This window comes from Ooceraea biroi, chromosome 6, assembly GCF_003672135.1.
Source record: "Ooceraea biroi isolate clonal line C1 chromosome 6, Obir_v5.4, whole genome shotgun sequence".
NCBI classification, from domain to species: domain Eukaryota; kingdom Metazoa; phylum Arthropoda; class Insecta; order Hymenoptera; family Formicidae; genus Ooceraea; species Ooceraea biroi.
This window is the reverse complement of record NC_039511.1, coordinates 16,810,330-16,835,295: the sequence shown is the minus strand read 5'-3', so window position 1 is coordinate 16,835,295 and position 24,966 is coordinate 16,810,330. Positions and strand designations below refer to the sequence as shown.

The 24,966-nt window shown below is 36.4% G+C and overlaps 5 protein-coding genes and 1 long non-coding RNA gene across 19 annotated transcripts; 3 read left to right on the top strand and 3 right to left on the bottom strand.

Moving 5' to 3' along the window:
• Nucleotides 1-290: 290 nt before the first annotated feature.
• On the bottom strand, nt 291-3,059 carry LOC105284471 (uncharacterized protein CG4449). 7 transcript variants are annotated; one of them, XM_020033328.2, is made up of 7 exons: nt 2,920-3,059; nt 2,038-2,190; nt 1,832-1,898; nt 1,572-1,692; nt 1,183-1,380; nt 947-1,091; nt 291-867 (listed from the first exon to the last, which is right to left on the bottom strand). In XM_020033328.2, the coding sequence occupies exons 2-7, from the start codon at nt 2,093-2,095 to the stop codon at nt 581-583; spliced, it is 876 nt and encodes a 291-aa protein (XP_019888887.1). In that variant the 5' UTR covers nt 2,096-2,190; nt 2,920-3,059; the 3' UTR covers nt 291-580. The 7 variants fall into 7 exon arrangements, with proteins under 7 accessions (XP_019888887.1, XP_011346298.1, XP_011346295.1 ...); XM_011347996.3 differs by lacking the exon at nt 2,920-3,059 and adding an exon at nt 2,643-2,661 and having other exon boundaries at nt 2,038-2,137; XM_011347993.3 differs by lacking the exon at nt 2,920-3,059 and adding an exon at nt 2,643-2,657.
• LOC105284470 (tRNA-dihydrouridine(47) synthase [NAD(P)(+)]-like) lies at nt 2,503-6,231 on the top strand. Its single transcript, XM_011347989.3, has 5 exons — nt 2,503-2,634; nt 3,679-5,005; nt 5,193-5,560; nt 5,628-5,756; nt 5,846-6,231. The coding sequence occupies exons 1-5, from the start codon at nt 2,558-2,560 to the stop codon at nt 5,916-5,918; spliced, it is 1,974 nt and encodes a 657-aa protein (XP_011346291.1). The 5' UTR covers nt 2,503-2,557; the 3' UTR covers nt 5,919-6,231.
• On the bottom strand, nt 6,129-14,879 carry LOC105284469. 3 transcript variants are annotated; one of them, XM_020033329.2, is made up of 4 exons: nt 14,740-14,879; nt 7,037-7,270; nt 6,497-6,649; nt 6,129-6,402 (listed from the first exon to the last, which is right to left on the bottom strand). In XM_020033329.2, exons 2-4 carry the CDS (start codon nt 7,268-7,270, stop codon nt 6,235-6,237), a joined length of 555 nt encoding a protein of 184 aa, XP_019888888.1. In that variant the 5' UTR covers nt 14,740-14,879; the 3' UTR covers nt 6,129-6,234. The 3 variants fall into 3 exon arrangements, with proteins under 3 accessions (XP_019888888.1, XP_011346290.1, XP_011346289.1); XM_011347988.3 differs by having other exon boundaries at nt 14,729-14,863; XM_011347987.3 differs by lacking the exon at nt 14,740-14,879 and adding an exon at nt 13,771-14,165.
• LOC105284467 (serine/threonine-protein kinase OSR1) lies at nt 7,277-23,492 on the top strand. Of its 5 annotated transcripts, none has more exons than XR_003406686.1 (12): nt 7,277-8,130; nt 13,488-13,616; nt 14,790-15,214; nt 15,961-16,073; nt 16,424-16,674; nt 16,891-17,065; nt 17,846-18,081; nt 18,174-18,288; nt 18,437-18,708; nt 18,796-18,982; nt 19,085-23,241; nt 23,398-23,492. XR_003406686.1 is itself a non-coding variant. In XM_011347986.3 (11 exons), the coding sequence occupies exons 1-11, from the start codon at nt 8,084-8,086 to the stop codon at nt 19,160-19,162; spliced, it is 2,019 nt and encodes a 672-aa protein (XP_011346288.1). In that variant the 5' UTR covers nt 7,277-8,083; the 3' UTR covers nt 19,163-22,523. The 5 variants fall into 5 exon arrangements, 1 of the variants encoding a protein (XP_011346288.1); XR_003406685.1 differs by having other exon boundaries at nt 19,085-23,296; nt 23,402-23,492; XR_003406684.1 differs by having other exon boundaries at nt 19,085-23,296.
• Nucleotides 23,098-24,461, top strand: LOC105284475 (ARL14 effector protein). Its single transcript, XM_011348001.2, has 4 exons — nt 23,098-23,508; nt 23,610-23,762; nt 23,849-24,111; nt 24,196-24,461. Exons 2-4 carry the CDS (start codon nt 23,697-23,699, stop codon nt 24,278-24,280), a joined length of 414 nt encoding a protein of 137 aa, XP_011346303.1. The 5' UTR covers nt 23,098-23,508; nt 23,610-23,696; the 3' UTR covers nt 24,281-24,461.
• Nucleotides 24,375-24,853, bottom strand: LOC105284474. Of its 2 annotated transcripts, none has more exons than XR_002193667.2 (2): nt 24,738-24,853; nt 24,375-24,672 (listed from the first exon to the last, which is right to left on the bottom strand). It is a non-coding gene; the product is annotated as an uncharacterized LOC105284474 (long non-coding RNA). The 2 variants fall into 2 exon arrangements; XR_894882.3 differs by having other exon boundaries at nt 24,762-24,853.
• Nucleotides 24,854-24,966: the final 113 nt, after the last annotated feature.

Here is a 24,966-nt window from a genome sequence, read left to right as displayed (position 1 = left end):
TCATTATTACTATAAAAGTCGATTTTTCTTGGAAGCTTGCTTCCACAAGTATTCCACGATGTAACATGATACAACGTAGCTGCATAAGAAGCAACCGATTGCATGTAGATATCTATATATCATAGTTGCTAATATTTCTATTTACTCCCTGATAAATGTTAAATGATACAAGATTATACGATATTGTGAAGATGTGAACGGTATAACACGGTACACCAGATTAATTAATTGCTATGTTCTACGTCTCTACGAAATTAAGATACATGTTGTTTTTCAAATAATATCATTTATTTTTGTATACGCAAGTAATTTACATTAATGCCTTTTACGTGAAATTAAAAATATAACGCATAAACTTTCTCTTGTGTTAAGTTAGAAATAAAGTTTACTAATTATATACAGCCATTAAAATTGTAATAATTTCAATGTGATTACGAAATAATGTCAGTGTATGATGATGACAATGACAATGATCACGCTGACGTGTACAGTGTACAGTGTACAGTGAAGGATGAACAGTTCTTTTTAGCGAGGCTACAGTGTAAAAATATAAGGAATGTTTTATTGTCCCGATTATATATTATGCAGAGATATGTAAATCGACACACGCTTCTTCCTCGAGATCCAATGACTCGGGCGTATCCGTTGGACTGATTTGCTCTCCGTCAAAGTAAAGCTTCAGACTACTTTCCTTTACACCAAATTGTTCCGCACAACTAGCCAACAGCATTTTAAATCGCTGATTCTTCTGAAGCAAGATGGTCAATGACTGTTTCTTATTCGCTGTCTGTATTTTAATGCTACATGTATTGTCATTGCTTTTATCCTCGAATAAGGTGTTCATGCCCGGATTCACTATGCCACCATCTACGAGCGAGAAATAATTATTTATTACGGTGACACAAAACCAGCAGTTTGTTCATATGAATTACACATCCACACCTACCAAGTATGTCTATAACAGAAAGTTTAAGCGAAGCAGGAGTGTCAGTACGGTTAATGATCTTGTCTTTTTTCATCATCAGGATCTCGTCTATAGAAACCTTCTCCAAGTCGGCATAATGTTGAAAGATTCTTTTAAAACTATCATGCTACAACAAGAAGGAAGATACAAATTACACTTGTAATTGTGTGTGCTACAAGATTACATTGTTGCTAGTATCATAGTATCGATATACATACTCTGTGCATACTCAAACGATCGAGTCTGCTGGATCTCCAACAGATCTTTACATTTATTTCATAATTCTCATCTTCACTACAGGCATCCTCATCCGACAGTGTGATTGTATCATTCTTACAAAGTTCAGTAATTGCTTTAGGCTCCTGTTCCATCGAGACAATTTCTATATCGCATTCAAAAGGGTCAATAGGTGAATGCTGAAAGATTGATATAGAAACCGTATGTACATAAATAAGCTTAAATTCCACTCAAATACTTAATATACACACACACATAATGTTATTTATTTTGAAAACAACATAAACTTAGTCACAAGTTTTATCAAAAACATTTACTGAAATTGTCACCTCCATCTAAACATATTTGCTAGATGTGTAACAAAAATTACCCTTTGTCTAATCCGTTTAACAGTAATGTTACTTCTAGCTCCTCTGCCTCTTGTTGCGTTGCTTCGTGTTTGTATGCCATCAAAATCAAAATCTGTTTTTTTATTACTTATTTGTTCAATGCTAACAACAAAGTAGACAATATTATACTTTGCTTGCTTTATTATAAAACATTATTAGAATTCCAATTTCAGTATATACAATTGTTAAAAACTGCATTTTAACCAAGAAACTTTTTCATGGTTATGTACATAATACGTACTTGGCAGAAGAAAGTTCCTCCAGTTTAACAGAAAGCTTCTCTCTCTCGAGACGATTCTTTTTCAATTCTGAAACCATAAAATCAACATGTTATCTTTCGGAAATTTCATATATATGTATGTGTGTTTCATAAATATGAAGTATATTTGTGTCTCTTTCAAGATTAAGTAGAAATTAATATAACGTTATGAATGAGAAGAGGCTTACTTTTTAACCGAGCAGCAGAGTTTGCATACGGATCGTCCTCATCCGAAGAACTATCCATTATTACTCTCTTCGTTTTAGGATGTGTGACTTAATAATTTTACTGAAATATATATTACACGATGCATCGTAAATATGGTTTGTGTCGTATTAAATCTAAAAAAACAATAAAATACTCCATAATATTCACAGGAAATAATCTTGTATTATTCAAACTTAATTTCTTTGACGTTTAATCTGTTTAACCTCTCTAAAACCAAAATTTGGAAATGTAATCAGCTTTAAAACAAGAAGAGAGAACGAGAATTGACATGTAACAATTGGGAAATTTTACTATTTTTCTGTCATTGACCAATGGACTCAATACCCACTAATACCGTTTATCAGATCCTTGACAAATTGAATTTGATTTTTTCCACTTTCTATCCGACATGTAAACCCTAGGAAGAACTGTAACCGATACAACTTAACCTCTAACTTTAAGTGTGCACTCTCCGCGGACTGCGTGCTGGAAGTGGAAGAAATGGAGAAATACCAGGAGAATTGTTCATTTGATTATAACGAAGATAAGCAGAAGGGTGTGTGTATGATAAAAGAAGAGTACGTACGTATACCTAAAATTGACTTTTAGTCGATCTTTCAGCTGTGAATGGACTTTAGAAGAATATTACATACAAGCGTTTCGTTTCCTAACCTTTCAGAAATATTCTTACACCGGAGAAAGCCCATGCGGATCGCTTTAATAACATTCAAAATTTTCTATCAAGAATTAATTTCGCTAAACAACTTTGCACGGATCTTCCAATAACGGAAAACTTTATATCGATAAGCGTTTTGCGTTTGAATTTTACTAAAAGATTCACATGGACTTTTTGATCAACCTACTAGTTTGTTCGCTTCAGCCACGTGACGGCTACAAATTACAGCTGTAATACGATTTTAACAGAACTCAATTTTACGCGATACGTCTACGGAGTGTCCGGCAGAGCGGATTGAATAGAGTGAAAAAGTCCTATGTTATTTTCCAAATAATAAGCGTGGACACGGTAATTTAGACACGACCTATTAGCAACCGTTGGAAAACGACGCGTTGTTCTTCCCTCCCTTGTTTGTGCTCGTTCCTAACTTGCTAACACGTAATAGCTCATCGACGTGTGCCGAGAGCATTGGCTCAGCGCGTGAGACATTTATTATGTTATTATTATTAGGATATTAATATTCTTTTATTTATTTAGAAAATGGTAGACGGCTTTCGAGTTGAACCAAAAAATCCTATAGCATTTGCCTATAGCGAGGTTCGTAAAGAGTGAATACTTAATTGATTAAGATTAGCAAATTAGAGCGCGTCTCCCGCATCGAGGTGTATTTCGCATTTGTAGCGCGATTGAAGGCGATCCTGAAAACGGAGTACAGTTTTCAATCGAGTCTTATATTCGTTTTCGGTACCAGTCGTATCAAAACGTGGACAGACCGTGTATAAATAATGTTTTTATACATGCTTTAATATTTTTTAAATATTTTGAATTCATATTTAGGTACTCTTTATTAATGTTTCGTAGCTAAAACACATGTGATATATATATATATAAAAGAATATATATTGTATCGTGATGATAACGTATACCAAATACTATGATACCACAGGTTCATTATTGAGGCTCATGTGAGACAGTTGAGCGAAGAGTGCTTGACAGAGACCGATAAGAAGAAGGTATCTCTAGATGCAAACGCGATAGATGCAACGGATGAACCATCCGCTAAGAGACTGAAGGAAGACAAGAAGGAAAAGCTCAGAGGTCAAAATAAGGCAAGACCACCTCCGTTCAAGGCTTCGAAAGAGTTGAGTCTCTGTCCCTGGATTGCGGATCAAACGGTTGATGAATCCAAGAGAAAATGTTCAAATCAGCGCTGCACCTTTCTGCACGATCGGAACGAATATTTGAAGATAAGACCAGAGGACATTGGTACGAGATGTCACGTTTTCGAACTGACTGGTAAGTGCCCAAGAGGGCTCACGTGCAGAATGGGTTTACAACATTTGACCAAAGACGGTTTCAATATTATCGACGAGAAGAAATTCAAGGAATATAACGAGCATTTGCCAGCAATCAGTAATCACTTACGCAAGGATCTGCAATACAAATTGCGAAAGCGCAACTACGATTTTTCCAAGGCAGAAGCAATTGTCAAGGCCAACGATCCGTCGAGAAAGAAGACACAAGAGAGAATTTCGAAAAATGGAACGGAGACGGAGGATAATCTGAAATCGAACGACGTGATCGCAAAGTCGATCACTGTTGCCGACAATGGCAATGGTCGTGGAGTGAATAAAGATATTTGTGCCAACAATTGCGAGAAAACGAAATCGGATGCTTCCGTTTGCGCAGATATATTGGATAGAAAAGAAGGAACAGAGGAAACGAGGATCGGACCGGTCGACGAGAGCGATCTCATCAGATCACGACGGTTGGAGAAGAAGCGATTCGACTGGAATGGCAAAATACTGCTGAGTCCGTTGACGACGGTGGGTAATTTGCCGTTTCGAAGGATCTGTAAGGAATACGGCGCCGATATCACCTGTGGCGAGATGGCATTGGCACCAAAGATATTGAAAGGCGCGCCAGAAGAATGGGCGTTGGTGAAGCGGCATGAAAGTGAAGACATCTTCGGTGTGCAGCTTTGCGGCAACAATCCAGGAGTCTTGACGCGATGCGCTCAACTACTGAGTCGCGAAATTAATGTGGATTACATCGATTTAAATCTCGGTTGTCCTATCGATCTGATTTATAGGCATGGCGGCGGTAGTGGCATGCTCAATCGATTAAACGTTCTCGAAACCGTGGTAAAGTCTGTCAGTCAGGTGTTGGACATACCGTTATCCGTTAAGACTAGAACAGGAGTGTACATGGACAAACCGATCGCGCATAACTTGATGCCACGATTTCGGGACTGGGGTGTGTCGATGATTACCGTGAGTAAGTCCGTTGAATTCACCGTTGCTTAATTCAAGTGTCTTTATTTTCTTTTTAGAAATCAGAGATATATATGTATATATAGAAAGAATATTTTTGAAACAAGTCAATTACCTTCTGCGCGTAGTCGTTTCCATTCACAAGTCAACCACCCTCTTAATGGTAATTCACTTAATGGTATTTCAGGTTCACGGTAGATCCCGTGAGCAGAGATATACCAAGCTGGCTGATTGGGAGTACATAGAAAAGTGTGCAGTAGCGGCGCAACCGATACCTGTATTCGGCAACGGCGATATCCTGTCTTTTGACGACTATCAACGAGTAAAAGAGATTTACGGTACGGTGCAAGGTGTCACGATCGGCCGCGGAGCATTGATCAAACCGTGGATTTTTACCGAGATCAAGGAAGGGAAGTTAATTGATATATCGAGTTCCGAACGATTTGATATTCTGAAAAAGTACACGAATTATGGACTCGAGCATTGGGGATCAGACACCCGTGGCATCGAAACCACTAGGAGGTTTATGCTAGAATGGATTTCTTTTCTTCATAGGTAAATTCGCCGTGCGAATAAATGCTCATTTTGTTCAAGTGTATTCACGTTCAAATATACATTATAGATATGTGCCAGTTGGACTTTTGGAGAGACCACCACAGAGAATTAATGAGAGACCACCATTTTACAGAGGTCGCGACGATATGGAGACACTGATGGCCAGTTCCAACTGCGCCGACTGGGTGAAATTGTCGTAAGGCTATCCTTTGCTACTAACTTTCGTTGAAAACTCATTGATTTTATCCATAATTGCAATGGAATAACAATTTTGTTTATTTACAGCGAGATGTTACTTGGAAAAGTGCCTAACGGATTCCATTTCTTACCAAAGCATAAAGCAAATTCGTGGAAGTAAACTCACAAAGAAAGATGTTTTTCGCACTAAACTTTTTATCTTGTATAAGTTTTTGCGACAAATAATTTAACAGGAGTATATAAGTACAGTAGTATAAAAGAAGAAACTATCGGGGTGTAATGACACTGTTTATTATATCCCATTTATTTGTTTTATAATACTTGAGATAATATTTTTGAGAGAGAGAGAGAGAGAGGAAATGAAATGAGGTGAGAGAAAGATTATGTTTATTGGAAATACATGTTCCATAGTTTTCTCATGTATTGCTATGCAACGAATTTTTGTCTTTACTAATAAATGTGAATTTACTACTAAATTAATAATGCTGGGCTATTTCGCCAAGAGTGGTAACAGGCCACATGCAATCACAACCACTAGCAATTTTCTTTGTATAGGGTTCCCAACATTCACTTTCCCAATGTCGTCTAGCTAGAAACAGAATTCGACTTTTTTGCACGCAATGAAACCCCGGATGTACACATTGCTAAAATTTAAAAAAAGAGACATTAAATCTTAAAGTTCCATTACTACTAATAAATTTATAAAGATTTTCTATGCCTATAGATATAATACATTACCTGCTGTAAAGCTCTTTTCATTATTTCTTCATTATCGTCATCTAACAATGAATTCTTACAAAAGACTTCATGGTAATGTGGAGGTTGATACTCGTAATCCGTATCGGCAATTTCTACTCTTCTAGTTATTGTCTCGCAAAGACTACGATATTCCTATACATGTTACAAGAGGTATATATATATGTATAGATATTTATCTTAACGTAACACAAATGAAGAAATTAAATAAGAAATAATATACGAACTGAAACGAATAAACCGAAGATTCTTGATTATCAAAGATTCTTGCAAAATTGATTTTCATTTTCGAGACTGTGCTTATTTAAAGAGATTAGTTTTTAAATACGTGCATTCGAGTCAGGTCAGTCAAAAAGTTCGGTCCGATTTTCATTGATTTTTCGAATCAATTTACACGTAATATGGTTGATGAATAATATGTTTCTACTAAATGCAATAAAGTAATAATTACGACTCAATATTTCTAGCGATATTTTTCCCAATAAAGAATAATTTACCTTTGCTAATTAGTATTTTACTAACCGGTATCAAACCTCTATTATCTCTGCTCAACTGTTGCAATTTATTCTGCTTCGCTGCATCTTCTACGTCATAGATCTCTTCTGGTAAATAAGAGATATCTCTCCTCACTGGTATGTCATATAGAGGATACTGATAGAAATCGGGTACCAAATTTTCCTTAATTAGTAATTGAGTAAGATTTAGTCGTTTACTCAGTCCGTAGGACACGTGACCGAGGATAAAAAGTTCAGTCATCTGCGAGTAAAATATGACTCTTTCATAAATTAATTATCAAGAGAACATGTAACAAAATGAAGTAGAAGTAGATGTACATAGAACTATTGGAGAAAGGAAGAAACAAAAACAAAAGAGCGCATACAGATATGTAAGAAAAAACAAGAAGAAATAAGACTAAAGTGATTCAAAAGGGGGGGAGAGACGGAAAACGCGAGACGTGTTGGTTTTCAGTATCTCAGCGTTATGTATTCTGCACACAACACTGTACTAATGTGGGGTAGGTAGTTATCCAATTGACAGTGCCCGCGCGTCTGACATACATAGTTCGGTCACAACGGTGAACGCAACAGGATGATCGTCTCGTCTGCTGAATGCGTAGTCGATCAGTAGATATTTTCTTAAACTTACCGCGTGAATATTCTTGCTCTTTTCCCGAAATGGTTCTAATGTTATTTCGCACTTTCGACAAAGTTTTCGTGTTGCGGTAATAAAAAATACAAAAAAAAAAGAGAAAGGGAGGGGAACAAGGAGAGAAATATAAGAACACGATACATGTCGTAAATTATAACACGAGGATCATGTCGGTCCAACGAGCATATTGGGTTGCGACGATTGGTATTTTTATTTACGCGATGAGAATGAACCCAGGTTGATGTTGTAATATTATCAGTGAAGTTTTTTTTACGAATTTCGAGGATTCTGCTGGCAACGTGATTACTCGTGTGGTTTTTAGAAAAAAAAGAAAAGAAAAACAGGAAAAACGTTTGTGAAAAGACGAGTTTCCAGTTTTATTTCTGGAATATCCATGAGCCGGAATGTTACACTGATGCTATGGCAGCCGATCTCTATGCAAATAACTCTGTAAAATCAACGTCCAGGTAAGAACCGATCAAAGATCGGTAACGAGCATTACCTGTTTGTATTTTATAATTAAAGTATCGTTACATGTGATTTTGGCAAATGATAATCAACGAATGTCAAATTACTAACGACAGGTTTTTCTCAAGTTTACCATGGATTTTAAAAAGTCTAGCTAATGATTCTTATTTCTATTTTAAGGATTCGAGCAAAAATTTACAAAATGTTAATGTAACGAATTGAGTATCACGAATTTTCTAAGTATTCATCTATCGAAAATTAATAGAATTTAAAAAAAGAAAAAAAGTACAACAAATACTGTGATATTTTTACCAAGAAAAGCATGAAAAAAATTATGTAGCATTTATAGGTACGCATATCGGCCTTCATACTTTCTTAATACTTATCGATATTTTAATACTTTTCGATATGGTGTACACATGATGATGAGTGATACAATGACGTCTGATAATACTTCATACGCAGCTGTTTCGAAATTGCTGATGGAACATTGTTGAGATCAATTGTTTCGACAAGCTTGTTCGATCTAATTTCATAAATTCATGTCACTGCAAAGGTGTTTATTGATCTCTAGGTATTTGACGATTTCATTCTCTTTTGTTTAATTGAGGCTTTAATTTCTATTGTAATACATTTAGGTATTACATTTACGTGTTCAACTCACAATTACTTCTTCCTTTTTTTTTTAATTTGTCAAAAATAATTCCATGAATTCGAGAGAAGATTAAACAATCGTGCGTTTGTTTCGGTACGGATATAATAATTCTTCTTTTTTTCGCGAATGATTTCAATGACGGTGGAACTACTTTAATAGCCATTCTTTGAGTTAATAAGCAATTGACCCTCGGTTTACCAGCCGAGTAAAAGTTCCATTGATGAGAAGCAGCGTTATTAAGCAAACTCAACGATAGCGCAACTTGAAATCTGTCGAAAATGTAAAATGTGATTCTTTGAAATGTGTTCACGAAACTTACAATTGTTCTCATTACTCAATATCAATTATATGGAATGAAAGAGAAAGATAAGTCAGTATTGGGTAAATAAAAGCGTGCAGCTAAGTAGAACAAACCTCGTATCACATACTTAGACGTGTATCAATGCACATATAACAGAATAACCACAGCACGATTCCGTAATATCAATGGAATTCAATTTAAACGATCGTACTTGTAGAATATAAGTCCTTCCAATAAATGCACGATCATTTACCATTTAATCAATAAAGTTCGAACATGTGACTGGTTAGTAGCGCCATGTAATAAAGCCAGCGCGCAAGAGTATTGAATTATAATCAGTCAGAAATAAATGCCATAGAGGGGGGGGGGGGGAACGAGAGATTATACATATCCTTTCCTACAATTTCCTATTCTTTTAATCATTAATACAAGCATAATATGATAAAACTTTTATTTCCTAAATTAAATTAAGAGTTTAGCAACAAAATGTTCAAGAGCTAAATCGAAAAACTAGTAACTAAAAATATAAGTAGCTAAAAATCGAAGAATTCTATACGATGAGAGATTCATAGCCAGCAAATTGAAACACAACGATATTGCAATAAATATAATTCCTCTATAGGCGGCGATCGGCGAAACACGTTTGTTTATACAATTGCATATGTGCTAATTAAGATTGATGCAAAGTCAATCCAATAAATCTTTATATCGTTAAGAATTTTGAAGCAATAAGAAGCCATTAATTCATACAAACATGTAACACAAATACGTAACGTCGCGGATTTAATACAGAATGTATTAAAAATAGCTCGGAGGATGTTTGTATCGTAGAAAAAATATTTCAAAGTAATTTTTGGATATCTCGAATTAGGCTAGAGATTGTTTTATATTTAGTTTCTAAAAAATAATTATTTCCGATCAACAAGAAAAGACAAAGATACGGGAGAAAATTGTGTTGTGTGATCTAAGCAAATGTAATTTTTTTCCCTTTTGTGTCTCTAAAAAGCGAAACGATTTTGAAATAGAAAGTATTGCGAATAAACCTGTATAAGCTTCGAAACAAAAATACCTGGAATTAAATCGAATTAAATAAGCAACTAAAGAAAACGCTGAACGTAAAGGCGGATGAAATAAATAAATGGAGGAAACGTTCGTCATATCGCGTGACACGATACGAGATAGAGGAAAGAATGAAAATGTGGAGAATATATTGTAGTCATGCATTGTAGTAAACTGAACGTAGGCGACAGGCAACCGGGTTGGTCGGTCAGAAACTTCAATTAAAATCGCTGCTTTAATCCAGCGGTGGTTAAATATTAAACTCTTAACTCAGGAATCTCACAAAATTCTCGATCTGGACGACAACAGATAAGACGATGCTTTTTTTCTTTGTAGAGAATTATGTTTAAAAAACTTGATATCTATTGTGTAAAAATAATAATTTCGAAAAATGTTTTGCTTTTGTCAGTTTGTACATTAATATTGATAAAAAATTAGTAAAAAAATGATCTATAGCTTGATAAAATAGTAGTGAACACGGTGGTGTCCGAAAAGCAGCATATTTGAGGTACATTCGTTTTGCATTTAAATGAAAGCATTTAAAAGAAAGAAGCTGTAGAAATAATTTGTTCTGCTCTGGATAAATGATGGTGTTATGACCGATGCAAGCAAAAAGTGGTATCAGAGATTTCAAAGTGGAAATATAATCTTTCGGATCAGGGACCTCAATTGAAGAAAATTTGAAAACTCGAGACATTCGAGCAGTCGCTCGAGTTGAAAACTCCGCTCAAATTCAGCAAGAATTGACACTGCAATTTCGAGTTATTCATGATCAATATATGTATATTCGTGTGCTTATATCAACTGTGAAACGTTCACGAGGAAGATAGATGGATTCCACGTGAGCTCAGTCCGGAAGACAAACAGTGAAGGTTCAACACAGCCATGTTCTTGCTGATTCGGTTTATGAGAAGTAATCTTTTGCATATTACGGGTGATAAAAATGGATATTGCGTGACAATTCTAACCGCAGAAAATCGTGGACAGATCTCGGCCATCGATATCTACTCTAAAGTTCAACACTCGTAGCAAGAAAATTTTGCTACGTATCCGGTGGCACGTAAAAACCGTTGTACTACAAGTTGCTGGACAAGATCCTGGCCAGATTGTTACTGCAGAGCAATTCACTCGTGTGAATGATACGTTGGAATAAAAGAGACGATATAATCAAGGCCAAGGAACTAAGCAAATCAATTTGCAGCTCGGCCACTTGCTGCTGAGGACAAAGGATGCCATTTGTGCTTTGGACTGAAAAATTCTTCCTCATGCGGCACCTAGCCCCGTCGAATTATCACCTATTCCGATCACTCTATTACAATATCACCGTGCTAATATACAGTTCAAAACAATGGAAGAATGGTCTGAAAAAGTCTTGAAGACTAAAACCGCCAAGATTATTTCGCGAGAGTATTCGTCAGCTACCTGATAGATGAAGCAAAATCATACAAAATGAGATGGAGATTATTTCGAACATTGATAATTGATTTGATTTTTTGTGAATAAACTTTGAATATCGTGAAAATCGCGGTAGCGCGCGAATTAATTCACACACCTAATCAATGTTTAATATCATTTATTTTGTAACAGAAAATAGATTCAAATGATCCGCAGCACATGTATGTACTTGGCGCCTTTTTTTAGCCTGTTTTTAGCCTTTTCTAGCCTTTTTTAGCCTTTTTTTTACATTGACATGTACACAACGATATTTAACGGAAGTTTTGCGCGCCTACGTCAATCAGTGTACGGTTCACACATAACGTGTCAACCAAACATTTAATCTCTTTAGCTACTGTTTACTCGTATCATAAACACTTCTAGTGACAAGAAGCTTAAACTGTGCATTGGGTGACGACGGTTTCTAAATTTCTGAAACACGGAATTTAGCTACCTTGATTTTTGTGACGGAATATCTCATAAGGCATGTAGGATAAAAGCAAAGACACCTTTAGAATATAAAAGGGCTATATCGATCGAACCCATTTTACAATCAGTTGGTCCAAGCGTTACAGAGATAGAATAATCGTGCTTGAACTCCGCTCAAAACTAAAAGTCTCGTATACGTGTATACGTATCATTGCTTGCATACGAACTTGAAACTTGGTGCTAGACACTATCATGTTTCTTAAAAAAGTAAATTCGATACTACTATAATAAAGGAATAAAACAACAAAAGAATAACGTCATGTGTTTCTTATCTTAATTATTCATTAATTAAAAGTTTGAATTTGTTACTGCATCCACACCGTATTCTCCTGTGTGTGATTTTGCACCAACTGATTACCATTTAAGTTTCGACTTCGATATTAGTATTTTAACTAAAACACTGAAAATGAATTTCAGGAAATGAGGAGATTTGCACATTAATTTCTTTCTTGGAAACGAGAAATTTATGTTGACTCAACAACATTTTAAATGGATAATAAGATTAAATATAAAAACGTTAATGTTTCTACGTGCTAAAATAAGCGATCTATCGGAGCGTGTTATTAAATGTCACAGATGCCATCTTCGCTTCTCGTGTTTGAGGAAATAATTAGACCACTAGTTTGGAACAGGACTGTTATAGACTTGTTAATTGTAATCAAGTGATGCCCGGGGTTGAGAGGAAGAACTCTTGTTGATGGAATGCCACGGATGATGTCACGCATTTTGTTACAATTTGAAATAAATTATTAATCACTCCAGTTTTAGGATAATACTACAAATTATGAATGATAAAAAAGCTGCTTAGAGAAAAAAAACTTGGATAAAATGCTATAATAGGTATGCGCATGTACAATATACTTCAACTCGCTTTCAATTCCTTGTTGTGACTTTATTCACAACGCGCGCGCTTCATATTTTCCGTGTAGCAATGCGAAGTTTACTCGCTAAATATTGCCAAAGAGAAAGCAAATTTATGATACTTTAATCAACCTGTTCCCATTAGATTATTTTTAGTCGGTCGGATAGGCTCTAGCCCCTTCTCGATAGCTAAAAATAACCCAGTAAGGCTAATCCAAGCTCAATCATTCCATCTAGATATTTAGGTGACAATCGGCCAACCGTCAGTTTCGAAATATTCCACACGCTTAAAGCCGAAGCCTTCAGTTCCATCACGTATTATTATACGCGATTAGAAAGTAAACAGTTAAATGTTCCGTATATATCAATCTGAAAAGGCAGTTTTTGGAGCGATATTTCAAATATACGCGTTATATGCGTTTCTCAAGTTGTAAATGCTATTGTAATATAACCGAAATCTAACAAGAAGAGAATAGACAACGTGGCGATCACGAGCGCTTGATCTTTATGATCTTTGCTGACATGCAACTTGTGTGAACGCCTATCTCCGTTTACAGGTCCGTGGGCGGTATGGGGCAACGCAAGTCAGATGTACCGGACGGCACGGCACCTGTATCGACGGAGCAGGAGCAGCTAAAGTTTCAAAACAGTCGATTCTTGACAACTCTAGTACTTGGCAGAAATAGGTGAGTACTTGTCGAGATGACTTTTCGCGTTCACGCCGTTCGTTCGGGAACGAAACGCGTAGTCCCGCACGACTATTCCTCGTTTATATACGTGTATACGTGTATACGTGTATACGTGTATACGTGTATACGTGTATACGTCATGGAGACTTACGATCAGAATGTTCGTCCTCCTGTACATGTTCGTTTCGAATCCCCGCCGGTCGATTTAATCGAAATAATCGATTCCAAGGGTGAATGTTTGTGGATGTCGGGATGCGCAATCACTGAATGGAAATATATGACGCATGGTAGGTTTTATATACACATGTGTCACACATGGGGGAAGAGCACCTGTCGCTTTGCGATGCGCGCGGTAAAGGTCATGGTAATGCGGTGAAATCCCCGCGCAAATAAAGTATGGCGACAATATATCCATGAGGGCGTGGTTTAATTGAATTCCCTAATCGATGTACGTCAATTGTGCGAGAGAGAATCATTGATACATTTATTAAATGTGGAACGCAGTTTTACTGCATGCCACTGAATAGCGCGCTCCTGAGTCGTCGGCTCGAGGTAATCGTTTTTCTCTTTTTCCAATATTATGATATAAGCCAAAATACAGTTTTTTCAAGGTTATATTGGTTATATTCTTCGAGATTTCAAAATGTATTCATAAATATAAATCAATATGTAATAGAGCTCGATCCGATGATCTTTATGTTGATTTTTTCGAATTAAAACATCAAATATGGACTTGGCAGAATCATACGTGCCAAGATGTCTTTATATATTTTAACGTAAACGTTAAATAATAATTTAATTCTCGCATTACTGACGGTTCCGGCAATCGCACAGACTATCGTGATCAGGCTCGGTTCGGACTCGAGTGTACATCTTGTACAAGTATTTTCAATTAAGTTTTTCTCATTAAAAAATTGCTTTTACATCTGGGTAAACTCAGACGCCATTAGTCGAGAGTCGAATATCTCGCAATTTGAAATTAAAAACTAAAGAGTATACATTTAACGATCGCATCAACTGCCCTCTCAGCAACGCGATTCTATTTCTACCGAATGTTGTCAGCGGGCAGTACGAAGGTGCGAGTGGCGCTCGCATCGACGCCAACTTACCCCAAACTTACCAAGAGGCGAATGAGTCCACGGGACCGATCGCTCTGAAAATCCTTTTCAGGAAAATCTCGCCGGATGTGCTGCCGTCCTGCTCGCCCGGCGTGTTCCGGCAAAAGTCGTTTCGCTCATTCATTCCGCTACAGCCGGAGGCGTTTACACCAACGACAGTGGCATCATCGACTTTACAGGACGGCCAAAGCGCAGCACCTGTGCTCGCGGCCAACGATCGCTGCGACTCTCACGTAACCACCCCTACTATCGTCGCCATCGCCACTGTCTCCGCTGCTTCAGTTGCTTCACCACGTGACGGTGGATCGCTGGTCGCCGGCAGCACTTTGCTGTCGTTATCGCGGGGTACTCGTGCAGCCAGCAGGCACACGCGTCTCGGTCCGGCACTGGCTAGCAAAATGGCGTCTGCGAGCTCGTCCACGGTCGTGCAGGGCTGGCCGAATACCAAGGACGACTATGAGCTCAAGGAGGTTATTGGTGAGTAACGCGAAATGAGTAACGCGAAATGAGTAACGCGAACGAAACGAGACTCCTTGATCGCGCGTCAAGTGGAGCGCGCGCGATTCTCCTGCTGGTTTTTCCAAAGTCGCATGGCGCCGGTCGCTGCCCGTGACATCGACGTCGCTCCGCGACCTGCAGCCATCCGATGGAGGCGCGGCACGCAACGCGCCAACCAACAGTAGCGTTACAACAATTACGATGATAATGATGATGAGAGCGATAACGGTGTCGGTGACGTTGAACGTTGAACGTTGAACGTTCATCACGCGCACGTTACACGCACCGAAAATATCGATCAAACGCGTGACAGTCGGTTGTCGTTGTTGTTCCGTGAACAGAGGCTCACTTCTGCTTCATGTATTCTCGCTGTCACGTGATACGTCCAACGTTATTGTCCGTAAAAAGGGAATTCGTACCTAACCTGTGCAGCGAAGGACGAAACGGCGCGCGCGCGTGCCAGTATCGTGTATGCATGCCGTAAGGGGCGAGGGAAAAGAAGCGCTAAGAGTGCAGCGAAACTTTTTTGCTTTTCCCTCCCGCAAAACTTATTTATCTCTTGATTATTGTGATTTCTTCTTAATCTGCCGTTTCGTATGCAGATTTAAAACTTGCATGTCTCAATGACTTTTCTCTTCGATGAATTATCAATTCGTACGAAATTTAGGAAACGACAAATCTTGGACAAAATTTTTAGTAACGTTAATTTTTTTCTCAAATTGAAGGGGTTGGAGCGACCGCCGTAGTGCATGCAGCATTTTGCATTCCGCGACAAGAAAAATGCGCGATCAAAAGAATAAACTTGGAAAAATGGAATACGAACATGGATGAGCTACTGGTGAGTATTTCACTGTAATCTTGACATTGGATTTTACTGAGCGACAGATCAATAAAATGACATGCTTCTATCTCTTGATAAGACTTTTATATATTCTATGATTCATTGAATTAACAATCTTATCAATTACAATGCATACTGTATCCAGGATGATACAAATGTTTTACGTCGAGTATCTCTAGTACTATCTCTATTTTAATGGAATGTTACTTGGAAAATATGTAAAGCACCGAGTGAGAGACCACTTGATGTTTTTTTCTGTATAAATATAAATGAATTGACAAGTTTTACACGAGGATAGAAAAGATGGTATTTAATGGAGATGTTTTCATTTTATGGGCAAATCCTAGAAAGAGATACAAGCAATGTCTTCGTGCAACCACGAGAACGTCGTGACGTATTATACATCGTTTGTGGTGAAAGAAGAGCTTTGGTTAGTTCTGAGACTATTGGAGGGTGGATCCTTGCTGGATATTATCAAGCATAAAACCAGGACAACCAATTGCAAACACGGAGTATTCGATGAGGCGACTATAGCGACGGTGCTTCGAGAGGTACTCAAAGGGCTTGAATATTTCCATAGTAATGGACAGATTCACAGGTATTCTAAAATATGTCTTTTTCTCTTTTCGGCTGTTGTTAAAATTCCATTCAAAGTTACAGACCATGTGTTTCTTTCTTTCTCACTTGATTAATTTGTTGTTACGATTGTTATTGATAAAAACTGTCTATGTTAAAAAAAAAAAAAAAAACAGCAAAATTTTCGCTATTATCTATTATCGTATCTAGATGAATTTTAATGGGAGAATAATATTAGGGACATAAAAGCGGGTAATATCCTACTAGGCGAGGATGGCACGGTACAGATCGCTGATTTCGGTGTTAGCGCGTGGCTCGCGACTGGACGTGATTTAAGTCGGCAGAAGGTCCGACACACCTTTGTCGGTACACCGTGTTGGATGGCGCCCGAGGTCATGGAGCAGGTGAGAGAGGAAAGTAACACTACAGACTTCTTAGCCTGCGTGTTCTCTATGTCTACATTTGTGTATGTGTTTATTAAATGTATGCAACATTTTATGGATGTTACATCGAATGATATACATATATCTTGCGTGCGCCACAAAGCATTCCTGTCATCTTGTCAAATTATAAATTAATTTACATTACGCATTAATTTACGTTACACACAGTCACATTTTATTCTTTCAGCATGACTTACGTTGGGCATGTAACTGCATAAAAAACTTGCATCGCGCGGAATGTGTTTATTAAATGAATTTTCGCGAAATTGATCTCTTGTTGATATTGATATTGTTATTAATGCTATTATATTTTACTTAATCTCTTTTCTTTCCTTTCCTTTTGTGGTGTATCTGTATACGTGTGTGTGAATACTCTTGTACTTTGATCGAATAATTTTGTGCACAGCCTACAGTAGGAGATTAAAGAGATTTTTATTAAATTGTGTAAATGTAGATATATCTATCAATGATCTATCAATGACACAGGTTTTCCGAAGCTTTCCAAAGTATTAATGCTCTGCAATTGTAAGAATGCAATTTAAAGATCAAATAGTTGTTGTAGTAATGAGAAAGAAAAAACAAATGTCCACATTTTCGGGTAAACTGATACACCTCTCTGTGAAAAAGCTTGCAGCTGAAAATTCTGGCAAGCATGTGACTTTCACAAGCACGATTCTACTTCAAATGTTGACGATCCATTATCTGTATATCGCTGCAAAGCAATTATAATATGTGTAACTGTTTGTGCAGGACCATGGCTATGATTTTAAGGCTGATATATGGTCACTTGGCATCACAGCGATCGAGATGGCCAGCGGTACGGCGCCGTACCATAAATATCCTCCTATGAAAGTTCTGATGTTGACGTTGCAAAACGACCCGCCAACTCTAGACACTGCTGCGGATGACAAGGATCAGTACAAAGCTTATGGAAAGACATTCCGAAAAATGATCGTCGATTGCTTACAAAAAGATCCTACCAAAAGGTAAGTCTAGCTGCGCTTTCGTACTTTTATCTCTGTATAATGTTTACTAGTTGTGTGTGTGTGTGTGTGTATACTTTTTTTTATTATTCCAGACCAACGGCCACCGAACTACTAAAGCACCCGTTTTTTAAGAAAGCTAAAGATAAGAAATATCTACAGCAGACGTTAGTAGCAATTGGACCTAGTTTAGAAACACGTGTACAAAAGGTGTGTATTTGCGTAAGATCAACAAGATCCGATAAGTGTTGCGCATATAAATATTTGTACATGTATGAAATCTGTTGGTTTGCCTTCTAAATTTATTGGATATATTTCGCAAGTTGTTTTTTTGCAAGATATCACATTTTTTGCGTAGGCATCAAAAAGACAACCTGGTACGTCGGGACGTTTGCATCGAACAGTGACCGGAGAATGGGTCTGGTCGTCGGAGGAAGAGGACAGCGGTGGTTCGAGCGGCGACGAAGGTGCCAAGGAGACATTACCAGTCAATACTATCGAGAAGGCTAGCAGCGACGAGGAAACTGGCGAACCTGATGAGTATTACGGTCAAATCAAGGTAGCGCCGAGTCAACTCGCCATACAAACTACCGAGCAAAATGTTCCTATAAACTTGGTGCTCAGATTACGGTACGGTAATTCGTTTCTTGCAGAATTTAATATGTAGTTATAGCAAATGATTAAAGTAATATCATATAAATAATGAATTTCTTGTAGAAATGAAAGACGGGAGCTGAATGATATTAGATTTGAATTTACTGTCGGAGTGGATTCCGCGCAAGGAATTGCGGCAGAGCTGGTCGCTGCGGGTTTGGTTGATGGCAAGGATGTTGTGGTAATAGCCGCAAATTTAAAAAAGCTGATTGAAAGTGCAGGACAATTGCGAACGGTAACCTTTTCGTTGGTGAGCATCATATTGAATTATTATAATATATTACAAAAACAAAAACAAACCTGTGCGTGCGTCTCACTATTGCCAGTATCATAATCTCCTGCGCTGTTACAGAATTCCGGTTACGCGGCGAATGAAATACCAGATGACAAAGCGTTAATAGGATTTGCTCAGATCTCCCTGACCGATTAAGACCAGCCTTAATTAAAAGTTCTGAACTCTCAGGATTCAACGTTCTCTTAATTGACATACACGCGCCATCTATCCATTAAGATCCAGAGGGTACCAAAAGCTATATAAATTGAATTGGCTGAACGCTCTGTATTTCTTAAGGTATAATACTTGGCGTGCAACGTATCAGCATGTAAGTGAGTCTGATCGCTGAATGTTTACCAGCAGATCATAGCTCTTGATACCCTTTGTTTCTTTCAGATTCTAACGGTATAAAGTGTCGATTGCAGGGTATAGGTATCGAAACAACTATTTCTTACAACGCATCAATAGTAAAGAAACTGCTCAAGCGTACGTCTAATGACATTAACAATATCAGATATTAACTGGTTTCGTCTATTGACCTTTCGCAGTGGAACTCTAGTATCTCTCACTCTGAACCTGCGTCTTCTATATTGATTACCATTGTGCGAGGAACAGAAACACGAATTACGCAGGCATCGTCGGTAAAATCGTGGGTGGTAGATGAAATTCTCTATGACAACACGTTATGTCCATCTATGACACGTTATTACGTTTCGTTTTTCTTCGATTTATTCCTCCTCGTGCGATAGTGACCAATGTAAGAGAAAACAAGCTTTATGTTGAAGGTATTAGACCGTTGATGAAAGGTAATATATTAATACAATAAACGCAATCGGATTGAAACACACGATCGTACATTTCATATCCGGGAGGGGGGGTACTCAAATGAAATCCATAATCAATACACGCATACTGGGCTTAAGGATATACACTTGCTCTATTCAATAATAGTAATGTAATTTCACGTAATTCAAGTGTATTATCCATATTAAATCAATCTATGTAAATATTTCAATGCGACCGTTTGTTTAGTTTTCTTTGTTTCTTTATAATTTATAAGTATAGGTATATATCAAATGGGATAAGGACACATATGCGAACTTATTAGAAGATTGAAAGAGGAAACGCTCGATAGTCTAACTTATTTGTTGCAAACGTAGTTTCTCTTATAGCAAAAGGTTTTAGTGGCATAAACAAATTGAATATCCTACACAGAATTTTTCTGTTTATCATATATATATAGGTTATATTCGCACGTGCATTTTATATCGCTTTATATATGCATATTATTAGTGACCCTCTAATAAGAGTCTGGCCATAGAGCGATTTGGTCAAAATCGTGCGAGAGAAAAAGATATACATATTCGTTAAGAATACGCTCACGCACGCGCTACAGATAGTCCACGATACATTTCCAAATCGCTCTATGGCCAGACTCTTATTAGAGGGTCTCTACATATTATACATACTTTATACTATGAACAGAAGGTAGAAAATATCAGAATAAAATAAAATAAAACATTTTTGTACTTAATTAGGTAGATTCTTATAATAGTGAATCAATATGTTCAGTTTTAAATGCAGCAAGGGAGAGAGAGAGAGAGAAATATAAAAATTTGTCAAAATTTTTATCTCTCGCACATATGTACATTTTGAACATTACTGAATTAAATCATTCTTTTAAATAAAATCGTGAAATGGTTTAAATCAGAATCACGTGCGATCGCTAAACGATTGATACAAAACAATTTGTACTTTGCAGTTTCACAAAGAGATTAAGTGTTCATCATTTTTATATTTATATATCTGTTAGAAATCAGAATATATGTTTGCAATGTTATTATCGTTTGTTTGCTAAAACTATTGAACCAAAATAGATTGTATGTAATTTAGTGTCGAAAAACGAAATTTTGTAGAAGAAAGAAGGAAACAAAAAGAAACATATGGTTCTTAATAAAATATATTTTTGAATAGCGTCTTTCTTATGAATTTCTTTTTTAATTAAATTAAGGGAAAATATTCATATTTCAATAAATGCTTTATAAATGAGTATATTAATTAGAAATAGTATGTATGGAAAAGGAGGGAAGAATAGGAAATTGATAAGAAATCAAATCACAAATACATTTAAACGTTGAAAGTGTATTATCGACTTTTACTTTAACTATACTGATTATGCATGATAAAAGACGTTTCATAGTTCCTGCTATTTAACAAATAATGTAAACGTGTCTCTACTTTTATAAAATTATACTAATCTTTTATCGTTAATTAAGGATGTTTCCAATGTTACATTTTTGCATGTGATTCCGTTTTTCTGTTGCCACATGCAATAGCTATGTACGCGCGCGCACATACACATATTAACATATAGTATACAACAAAGTATATATTTGAATATGAAAATAAAATATTTGCTACGTAAAATCACTTGTAGCAGCGATCGAAATACAATACAGATTGGTTTATACTTTATATAAACGTGATAGTATCGAATTGTGTGAGTAACTAAATCGTATAGAGACCTTTATACTATCAATTTTGGCTTCTAGTAGATTGGAGTCGTGTTTTTTGTCATTTTTGTTTCGATATCTCATAAACATTTTCACTTCATCAGTGAGACAAGTAACCTGATACTGTATCAAGAACGAAAATGATGAACGAAAAACGCGGCTCCAATCCGAAAGCCAAATCTGATAGTATTAACATCAACGAACAGCGTGAAAGGCTGAAATTTTTCATACAGCAAGAAGGATCGCAGTTACTAAAATGATCATTGTATGGTAGTTTTGATTGAAATTAGTTTTTCATGAATATAATTATATATTCAGGTACGACATTCATAGTTCGATCTTAGAATCTGAAGATTATTACGTGTTTAATCCTAAGACACATTAATAAAGCTTCTGATCGGCTAATGATATCTTAAGAGCATATATCAAGAGACAATTTTGTACAAGGTAAGATCGGATTATGAATAGCGTCCAGTGTCCGTTAGCGCTTAGAATTTCCGCCAATAGAAAACTTGATAAGAAATAATCGCTTCGTTCTAGCTATATCGTCACTATGTGCCTTATCCTGAAAGCATTATCATATGATTACGTCGAAATTTACGCTTTTCTTTTGCTGAATGCTGAATTCTAATAACCCGGACAACGACCGAAATTTTTCAAACTTAATGTGATTAAGACAATGGCAAATAAAATAAAGAGCACTGTGCGATTAAATGTAATAAAAAACAATAATTTATTTGTACAATTAATATCAAAAGTCACTTTGACAATAATAATTATTGTACTTGATTTCACGGCAAAGAATATTGTAACGTTTATATAAGCGAGTTATGATACAGCTAGATTTAGAAAGTATGGATAATAGTACTTAATGATAAAAATGATAACAATTTTTTGAATAATATGGAATTTGTTTCATAGTCTTTAGAGTGAGATTGTTCTTTTATTATCCATCTTCTATTATCCATTGAATTTCTAACTGAATAAAATGTTACTCTTTATAATTGATGCAGTTTTTCAAACTATAGTCTTAGGCATTGCGTCTATATCCTACATGCTATTCGTAAATATTATAAATTTCTTTTTTCACATTCGCATAATTACTTATGTATATACATGAAAGAAAGGAAATAATAAATCTCGATCTGAAATGTTTAGGAAAGCGAGATAAGAACGAGCCTTGAAAATGTGTTACACACATGTGTGTATATTTGATGTAGTATCGCTGACGAAAAATCGTGTTAACTCTCTTTTTTCTTCCTTTTGTTGCATCACACAATACTCGTATATAGTTATATGGTATGTTAGCAAAATTATGATCGTGTAAAACTAAAACTAAATTTTCTTTCATTGAAAACAAAAGATGGAACATTTTGTGATGTTATTTATTCCAAGCCATACTTTTATTCCACAACTTCAATCAATTTGTTTGTATAATTGTTGAAATCACTGCGATTTTCTATATCTGTTTTATCGATGATTTTTTTGTACAAAATGGTTTGGGTTAGATTAGAGATGGAGTGCGCATGCCTAAAGTCAGCCAGTAGTACAGTACCGCCATCTGACCTTTTCAGCATGTTACTGCATCTAAAATTGTTGTAAATTGCGTAAAGATATTAATAATATGTACAAGATAAATAAGAAATAAATATAGAAAATTTGAGAATCAGCATGCGTGAAAACTTTGATGGTACGACACAGTGCAGTAGTACGATATAAACAGTACGTTAGATGGTTATGATAGATTTTCTAACCTCACAAAATGTTTTTAATCAAGGTATAGAGGGATCAAATCAATAAGGGAACAGTTTTAATTACTTATTATTGATATTTTCCTAATTTCGAGCGACATTCTTAACTTTACGAACTTTGTACTAGATAGAAAAAGCTACCAAATGAGTCTACGTGAAAGTTTGAGATAAAAGAATTCAACCTTGTATTTACTGGTCTCACTCGTGTAGAAAAGAGTGAAAGAAAGTGTGGTAGGAGGTATGTTATATGTACGATACGTATGCTGTACATTATATTATTATTCACAATTGCATTGCTAAGATCATTAATTTAATCCTATTTATACAATAATCGTACAGATTCTAACCAGACGTTTGATGATATAACATTTTAATGAGTTTGAGTCCGTCTTGAGAAGTTCACGACCACAAGATAAATAAAAGGAAATGGATGCAAGTGATTCGACAAATGGTGAAAATACGTCGAACCAGACTACAGCACGCATCGAGAAAGTACGTACAAGTCGTAACAAGTTATTGAAATATATATAGTATATAAATATAATTAATTGTAGAAATGAATTATTTGAATGTTATAGAAGAGTACTCGAGGCTCTAGGCAGAGAGGCGTGGATAATTTAACAAAAAAATTTCTGAGGAATTTTGATCCCGAGCACAGCGAGCGAGAGAAGCGTAAACTGTACCGTCGATTGTATCAAAGTCACAGAAAATATTTGTATGACGAAAAAGGTATCTTCATACAAACGTCGGATGATCTTTGCGATTGCTTGGATTTGGACTGCCAAGGTTGTCACTTTCCATGTCCTAAATGCTCCTCTCCAAAATGCGCTCACGAGTGCAGGTATTTTCTACCTTCCATCAAAAGTCTTTGTTGTAAAGTTATATATTGTTTTATTATAAAATTGATTTTAAAAACAATAATCAGGAATAATCGCAAATGGACCTACGATTCCATCCACTGCGAAGGCACTGATCCTACGATAAGAAATCCATTGCTCAAGGAATCTTGATGATGTGAACTATGGGGTTTTACAAACGCATATGTACATATAGCGCATACGTGTAATTATTGATATAAATGTAATATCAGTATCCATATACACATAGGAGATGGTTTGTATTTTTATTTTGAAGGATGTGTTTACACGACAAACAGCAATAGATTTAATAAATTAAAAATGTTACTTGCATCCTGTAAAATGACGTTGACAACCTTAAATAACATATTCCTCCAGGAGGGTTCAGGGCTGAGCAAAGATTGAAACGAGGAGTTTGATTTTCGAAGCAAAGGTACGCAGAGAAGTAAAAATAATTAGCCTAATTATTTGTCACTTGCGCTATCGCGATTGGAAATCGCAAAAATTGACAGAAATAGATCATTTGCCGTTTATAATCTCTTATGCTAAATAATGGAAGAAAAATTGAGTAATTAATAATAATAATTACTAATTAAAAGCTGATACCTACGATAAAACGTCAACCTGTACAAACCGTGTACCGCATTAGCTTGACCTTTTTCAAACACGTTCTCGCAACACCCACGATACTCATTCAACTTCAACACGTGTTCTACGTGGTGCACGGTAACGCCATCGCACCCGCACGCGCACCCTGCACGGAGGAGCTATTGATTTTGCGCGCGCGGCGGCGGCGTCGCGCTCGCGCATTCATTTCGTGCACACATGCGCGTCGCACA